The sequence below is a fragment of the Amblyraja radiata genome, chromosome 45, assembly GCF_010909765.2.
Source record: "Amblyraja radiata isolate CabotCenter1 chromosome 45, sAmbRad1.1.pri, whole genome shotgun sequence".
NCBI lineage: Eukaryota > Metazoa > Chordata > Chondrichthyes > Rajiformes > Rajidae > Amblyraja > Amblyraja radiata.
The window spans coordinates 1,838,167-1,846,315 of record NC_046000.1 but is presented as its reverse complement, the minus strand read 5'-3'; the positions used below and the strand labels follow the sequence as shown (position 1 = coordinate 1,846,315).

Genomic DNA, 8,149 nt, shown 5'->3' with positions numbered 1-8,149 from the left:
TATACTGTCCTTGACTTACTTTGTCAGCCACGGTCACCTCTTATTCCCCTCAGAATCTTTCTTCCTCTCTGGAATGAACTGATCCTTCTGAATTGTTCCCAGAAATACCTGCCATCGTTGTTCCACTGTCATCCCTGCTAGGGTCTCTTTCCAGTCTACTTTGGCCAATTTGTCCCTCTTGCCTCCATGGCTCCCTTTGCTCAACTGTAATACTGACACTTCCGATTTTCCGTTCTCCCTCTCAAATTGTAGATTAAAACTTATCATATTACGGTCACTACCTCCTAATGGCTACTTTACCTTGTGTTCCCCAATCAAATCCGGTTCATTACACAACACTAAATCCAGAATTGCCTTCTCCCAGGTAGGCTCTAGTACAAGCTGCTCTAAGAATCCGTCTCGGAGGTACTCCACAAAATCCCTTTCTTGGAGTCCAGGACGAACCCGATTTTCCCAGTCTCCCTGCATGTTGAAATCACCCATAACCACCGTAGCATTACCTTTGCTCCATGCCAATTTTAACACTTGATTCAGCTTGCACCCTATATCCAGCTTACTGTTTGGGGGCCTGTAGATAACTCCCATCAGGGACTTTTTACCCTTACAATTCCTCAGTTATATCCATACTGATTCTACATCTCCTGATTCTATGTCACCCCTCGCAAGCGACTGAATTTCATTCCTCACCAACAGAGTTGCCCCACCCCCTCTGCCCACCTGTCTGTCTTTTCGATAGGACGTATACCCCTGAATATTCAGTTCCCTGCCCTGTACGTCCTGCAGCTATGCCTCTGTAATCCCCACTTGCCAATTTCTAATTGAGCCTCAAAACTCATCCACTTTATTTCTTATACTTCGCGCATTCATATTCAACAATTTAACTTCGGTATTCACCTCCCCTCTCACACCGGTCACTATTATCCCTGACCTTACTCTCTTAACCCTTCTCGAACTTTCCTTCCATTAATTTGGGAGTCTTTTGTAACTTTTCCTGTACTCACTTCCCCTTTAACTTCATCTGTATACTACCAATTTGTCGACTACTTTCCCTTCAGCCTTCCCCCCTCCCCTCGCTATTTAGTATAAGCCCACACGTGTAGCACTAGCATACCTGCCTGCCAGAACATTGGTACCTCTCCAGTTAAGGTGTAGCAGTCCCTTTTGTATAGGTCACCCCTACCGCTTGGTGCCTTGGTGAGACCACACCTGGAGTATTGCGTATAGTTTTGGTCTCCTAATCTGAGGAAAGACATTCTTGCCATAGAGGGAGAACAGAGAAAGCTCACCACACTAATTCCTGGGATGGCAGGACTTTCATATGGGGAAAGACTGGATAGACTCGGCTTGTACTCGCTGAAATTTAGAAGATTGAGGGGGGATCTTATAGAAACTTACAAAATTCTTAAGTGGTTGGACAGGCTAGATGCAAGAAGATTGTTCTCAATGTTGTGAAAGTCCAGAACAAGGGGGTCACCATTTAACGATATGGGGAAGTCTTTTAGGACCGAGATGACAATTTTTTTTCCACACAGAGTGGTGAATCTGTGGAATTCTCTGCCACAGAAGGTAGTTAAGGCCAGTTCATTGGCTATATTTAAGAGGGAGATAGATGTGGCCCTTGTGGCTAAAGGGATCAGGGGGTATGGAGAGAAGGCAGGTACAGGATACTGAGTTGGATGATTAGCCATGATCATATTCAATGGCGGTGCAGGCTCGAAGGGCCGAATGGCCTACTCCTGCACCTATTTTCTATGTTTCTAAACGGAGTTGGCTTCGTGGAGGATCTCTTACTGTAGGTCGCTGCCAATGTTCTGAGGAATACTGCCTAATGTATCTTTCCGCATCAGCCAACCGGTTTCATGTTTAGTTTTGAGGTACAACGCGGAAACTGACCCTTCCGACCAGCCAGTCCGCACCGACTAGCGATCCTCACACATGAACACTATCCTACAAATGATAAGTGTTACACTATCCTACAAATGATAAGTGTTTGAAAAACATATTTTTAAACATTTATATCAAACCAATTAACCTACAACCCTGGACGTCTTTTGAATGTGGGAGGAAACGGGGAGAACGTACAAATTGTGTACAGGGAAGCGCCCGTAGTCTGGATCGAACCAGGGTCTCTGGCGCTGTAAGGCAGTTGGTCTACCACTCCGCCACCGTGTAGACAACTCAATGTGCAGTCGGTTTTCGACAACGACAAGGAACACTTGTCCCGCACTAAATATAATCGATGATCAGCCCTTCCACAGACATGGTGAGTGGCTCTGAAAAGAGCCTTTGGGTCACTATGTTGAGTTTCTCTCGCTTACTTGCCCGCTGCGCCGGTTTTCTTGGGCAACAGCACGGCCTGGATATTGGGCAACACACCGCCCTGAGCGATGGTCACCCCTCCCAGCAGCTTGTTGAGTTCCTCGTCGTTGCGGACGGCCAGCTGCAGATGTCTGGGGATGATGCGGCTCTTCTTGTTGTCCCGGGCCGCGTTGCCGGCCAGCTCGAGGATTTCAGCCGTCAGGTACTCGAGCACAGCAGCCAGATAGACAGGGGCTCCTGCACCCACCCGCTGAGCATAGTTGCCTTTCCTCAAGTGCCTATGAACACGACCGACCGGGAACTGCAGTCCAGCCCGGGACGAGCGAGACTTGGCCTTGGCCCGAGCTTTGCCGCTGGTTTTTCCTCGTCCAGACATCTCCTGATGTTTTGTACACGCAGAATGAGAAAATGTTCACAGACTCGCCTTTCTTATACCTGTTTGAGGAATCCAGAGAACCGCTGGTGATTGGTGAAAAAGGACATAATCTCATTGGTGTGAAGAATGACCCAATCACAGAACTGTTTTATCTACCAATCAAAACCCACAACAGAAAAGCGCTGAAAATAACTGCCAGTCCCTCCAAAACTCGAACTTTGAAATAGCCGCCAAACTATAAATCTGTATGTCAATACAATTTGCTACATCACATAATCATTGCTTTTTTGATTATCATTTTTTATGTAAGCGCATTGCGTTAAGATGTTAATTATACTGCTGCGAGTAAGAATTTCATTGTTCCGTTCACGGTACATATGACAATTAAATACTCTTGTTGTTGACCACCTTGAACCCCGGGCAATACAGCACAACACATTTAATTTACGATTTATTTGGGCCGGTAACCGATTACAAAAAAATCGACCATCGGCATCAATTAGCGATCGGTCACTATGTAAACGGTACACAAAATTGCTGGGGAAACTCAGCGGGTGCAGCAGCATCTATGGAGCGAAGGAAATAGGCGACGTTTCGGGCCGAAAGAAGGGTTTCGGCCCGAAACGTCGCCTATTTCCTTCGCTTCATAGATGCTGCTGCACCCGCTGAGTTTCCCCAGCAATTTTGTGTACCTTCGATATTCCAGCATCTGCAGTTCCTTTTTGAACACTATGTAAACGGTGTCGGATTATAGTCTTGTTTATATGTTCATGTTTATAAAAGTCGGAGTTTGGGCGAAAGTGTGAAACGTTCCTCCTTGGAAAAACTGGACGAATTGCCGAGTAGAAATGCAATTCAGAAGTTACAGAGATGAAGACAGGAGTTCATAACCCCCAATAAATAAAACAGTAACGGCAGCACTAGTCGACTGGCCGTGGGCACAATTTATGATGACTGGGACAAGCTGACGTGAAGGGAAAGGAGTTTTACGTCTGTTTGATGGACAGGAACGCAACATGGATACCGGGAATATCCCGCGTATATTGGAATTTAATTTAGTCACTAAACAGAATGCGAAATAAATTGGCCAAACAGAAATATCCTGAAACAATTCTGCTGCGATTCAATGTCGAAACATTAGTACAACACTTTCCGCGAAAATGTGGGTGGCTCTAAAAAGAGCCGTTGGGTTTTGGGTGTTTTCTCAACAATGTGTGGATCTTTATTTGGAACTGGTGTACTTGGTCACCGCCTTTGTCCCTTCCGACACGGCGTGTTTGGCCAGCTCCCCGGGAAGAAGCAGGCGCACGGCGGTCTGAATCTCTCGGGAGCTGATGGTCGCCCGCTTGTTATAATGCGCCAGGCGGGAAGCCTCGCCCGCGATACGCTCGAAAATATCGTTCACGAACGAGTTCATGATGCCCATGGCCTTGGAGGAGATGCCGGTGTCCGGGTGAACCTGCTTCATCACTTTGTAGATGTAGATGGAGTAACTCTCCTTCCTCGACCTCCTGCGCTTCTTGCCCCCTTTGCCTGCGGATTTCGGCAAAGCTTTCTTTGCGCCCTTCTTGGCGGCTGTTTTCGGCAAAGATCCTACAGCATCTTTGGTTTTCGGCAAAGATCCTACAGCATCTTTGGTTTTCGGCGGATCAGGCATTTCCTCGGTGGATTTCAAACACAAAAACAAAACACGATCTTTACACAGAAGTGACCAGAAACCGCTCGGAGCGCGGATTAAATAGGCAGTGACGTCATCCTATGCTAATGAGGGATGGAGCAGGAGCGGATCGTCATTGGACGGTCGGTGAGATGTTTAATGACACTTCTCCTGTAAACGCTCTGATTGGATATCTAATCATAATCGCTCGCTCCGCCAATCAGAAGCCGCTCTCACTCACTGTTCGTGTCCTGTCCGGTCCCAGAAAGCTGTCGTTTGTCATCCTTTAGTTTTAGAGACACAGCGCGGAAACAGGCCCTTCTGCCCACCGAATACTCGCCGACCAGCGATCCCCCTACACGAGCACTATCCTACACACTGGGGACAATTTACAATTGTACCAAGCCAATTAACCTACCAACCTGAACGTCTTCAATGTGATAGGTAACCCGAGCACCCACAGAAAACCCACACAGGTCAGTTAGTTAGTTAGTTAGTTAGTTTATTGTCATGTGTCCCTGTATAGGACAATGAAATTCTTGCTTTGCTTAAGCACACAGAAAATAGTAGGTCACGGGGAGAACGTACAAAGATCCGTAGTCAGGATCGATCCCATATCTCTGGCGCTGTAAAACAGCAAATCTACCGGACACCACGGACAGACGATGTTTTCGGGTGGGAGCATTCTTCAGATTTTCATTTATCATAGTTGATTCGATTAATTGAGGAGATAGTGTAGAGTGTTGGCGAACACTTCAGCATCACTGATAGGTCCCAGAAGCTAAAACTGTCAAATACCGTGGGAGCAAATGAAGACGGGTAAATCGTTTCAGAATCATTTCACCACAGCGCATGTCCAGGGACCCCGACTGTCCTTTCAGACGCCTCCTATATATATCAGGCCCGTACAAAGCTTTTCAAAAAGGGGGGTGGCATGACAGGATTTGCGGAACCAGAGTTGGTTTACAGGGCAAGGCCAACGAATGCCCTTGCATTAGTAGAAGTAGTGGTAAATGTCAATATACATTCAGGAGCACACAATTGCTGGGGAAACTCAGCGGGTGCAGCAGCATCTATGGAGCGAAGGAAATAGGCGACGTTTCGGGCCGAAACCCTTCATCTGAAGAAGGGTTTCGGCCCGAAACGTCGCCTATTTCCTTCGCTCCATAGATGCTGCTGCACCCGCTGAGTTTCCCAAGCAATTGTGTGTACCTTCGATATTCCAGCATCTGCAGTTCCCTTTTGAATACATTCAGGAGCACCTGTTCCGTTGTTTTGCACAATCCGCAGGCATTGCCACTTTCATTTTACTGCACATCTTGTATGTGTATGTGACAAATAGACTTAACTTACCTTGACTTAACGACAAGTGATTTCCTGTTGTTGGGGGGCAGTGTTAGCTGTGAGGAGGATGCTAGGAGGCTGCAAGGTGACTTGGATAGGCTGAGTGAGTGGGCAAATGCATGGCAGATGCAGTATAATGTGGATAAATGTGAGGTTATCCACTTTGGTAGCAAAAACAGGAAAGCAGACTTATCTAAATGGTGGCTAATTAAGAAAAGGGGAGATGCAGCGAGACCTGGGTGTCATGGTACACCAGTCATTGAAAGTAGGCATGCAGGTGCAGCAGGCAGTGAAGAAAGCGAATGGTATGTTAGCATTCATAGCAAAAGGATTTGAGTATAGGAGCAGGGAGGTTCTACTACAGTTGTAAAGGGTGTTGGTGAGACCACACCTTGAGTATTGCGTACAGTTTTGGTCTCCAAATCTGAGGAAGGACATTATTGCCATAGAGGGAGTGCAGAGAAGGTTCACCAGACTGATTCCTGGGATGTTAGGACTTTCATATGAAAAAAGACTGGATAGACTCGGTTTGTACTCGCTAGAATTTAGGAGATTGAGGGGGGGTCTTATAGAAACGTACAAAATTCTTAAGGGGTTGGACAGGCTAGATGCAGGAAGATTGTTCCCGATGTTGGGGAAGTCCAGGACAAGGGGGTCATAGCTTAAGGATAGAGGGGAAATCCTTTAGGGCCGAGATGAGAAAAGCATTTTTCACACAGAGAGTGGTGAATCTCTGGAACTCTCTGCCACAGAGGGTAGTTGAGGCCAGTTCATTGGCTATATTTAAGAGGGAGTTAGATGTGGCCCTTGTGGCTAGGGGGAGCAGGGGGTATGGAGAGAAGGCAGGTACGGGATACTGAGTTGGATGATCAGCTATGATCATATTGAATGGCGGTGCAGGCTCGAAGGGCCGAATGGCCTACTCCTGCACCTATTTTCTATGTTTCTATGTAGGCAAAAGACGCCATCCACATGATCGCTATATACATGCCAGGGGTATGCTCGTAACCAGTCAGGGTTAAATCGTCGCCAGCACCCATTCTTATAGAAGGCCCAATATTTGTATGTTGGACCCAGTTTAAAGTGATTCTATATGAGCTTCTGATCATCTGAGAGGTTGGCAATAGCTTTAGCAGCTTCTTCTTTGGTTGTGATAGAATTAAGGAGAACTAGACCAAGTGCAGACCCGTTGGGTCTGTTCCCCCAATGTGCAGTTGTGGGGGGGGGGGGGGGGGGGGGCGTCATACACATTAACCACTCCCACACACTAACTACCCCTGCACACGCGCTAACTACCCCCCTTGTTAATATATTAATGATATTAATTTGCTCCTATTACCCCATAACCGCACCATCTACACACGCATAGCCCCCAACTCGCAGGCGCGTCTAGAGAGGGAGGTGGGGGAGAGGGAGGTGGGGGAGAGTGGGGAGAGAGAGAGAGGGGAGAGAGAGAGAGACAGAGGGGATAGAGAGATAGGGGATAGAGAGAGGGGAGTGAGAGAGAGGGGAGTGAGAGAGGGGGGAGAGAGAGAGGGGGGGAGAGAGAGAGAGAGGGGAGGGGGAGGGAGAGAGAGAGAGAGAGGGGAGGGGGGAGGGAGAGAGAGAGAGAGGGGGGAGAGAGAGAGATGAGGGGGGAGAGAGAGACAGGAGGGGGAGAGAGAGACAGGAGGGGAGAGAGAGACAGGAGGGGAGAGAGAGACAGGAGGGGAGAGAGAGACAGGAGGGGGGAGAGAGAGACAGGAGGGGAGAGAGAGACAGGAGGGGGGAGAGAGAGAGAGAGGGGGGAGAGAGAGAGATGAGGGGGGAGAGAGAGACAGGAGGGGGGAGAGAGAGACAGGAGGGGGGGGAGAGAGAGGTGGGACAGAGCGAGGTGGGACAGAGCGAGGTGGGACAGAGCGAGGTGGGACAGAGCGTGGTGGGACAGAGCGGGGTGGGACAGAGCGGGGTGGGACAGAGGGGGGTGAGACAGAGGGGGGTGGGGGAGAGAGGGGTAGGGGAGACAGAGGGGTGGGGGAGACAGAGGGGTGGGGAGAGAGAGGGGTGGGGGAGACAGAGGGGTGGGGGAGAGAGAGAGCTGGGGAGGGGAGAGGTGGGGGGGGGAGAGAGAGAGGTGGGGGAGAGGAGAGGTGGTGGGGGGGGGGGGAGAGAGAGAGAGGGAGTCCAGCTGTGGGAGGTGTGCGGGCGGCGTACTTGAGCGGGTGGTGGGCCAGGTGGGCCTCGATAGGTGGTCAGTAAAACACCGAGTCCAGCACTGGATCAGCTAAAGGGCCTGTCCCACTGCGGGGACCTAATTTGCGAGTTTAGAAGAGTTTGCACTCGACTCAATCTCGCAGCATGGTCGACACATGGTCCTAGCAGGTCTATGCGGAGCGGAGAGGGCGGCGCCGGCTTTAACATCGGTAGCCTAGGAGCTCCAACTCGGTGCGTCCTTGTCGGCTCCGGAAGCCGCG

General features: G+C 49.2%; 2 protein-coding genes across 3 annotated transcripts; both read right to left on the bottom strand.

The window, feature by feature from the left end:
* Positions 1–2,094: 2,094 nt before the first annotated feature.
* On the bottom strand, positions 2,095–2,722 carry LOC116968567 (histone H2AX-like). Its single transcript, XM_033015337.1, has one exon. The coding sequence runs from the start codon at positions 2,693–2,695 to the stop codon at positions 2,315–2,317; it is 381 nt and encodes a 126-aa protein (XP_032871228.1). The 5' UTR covers positions 2,696–2,722; the 3' UTR covers positions 2,095–2,314.
* Positions 2,723–3,858: 1,136 nt separating this feature from the next.
* LOC116968502 (histone H2B-like) lies at positions 3,859–4,388 on the bottom strand. Of its 2 annotated transcripts, XM_033015271.1 has the most exons (2): positions 4,328–4,388; positions 3,859–4,297 (listed from the first exon to the last, which is right to left on the bottom strand). In XM_033015271.1, exons 1-2 carry the CDS (start codon positions 4,350–4,352, stop codon positions 3,918–3,920), a joined length of 405 nt encoding a protein of 134 aa, XP_032871162.1. In that variant the 5' UTR covers positions 4,353–4,388; the 3' UTR covers positions 3,859–3,917. The 2 variants fall into 2 exon arrangements, with proteins under 2 accessions (XP_032871162.1, XP_032871161.1); XM_033015270.1 differs by having other exon boundaries at positions 3,859–4,388.
* Positions 4,389–8,149: the final 3,761 nt, after the last annotated feature.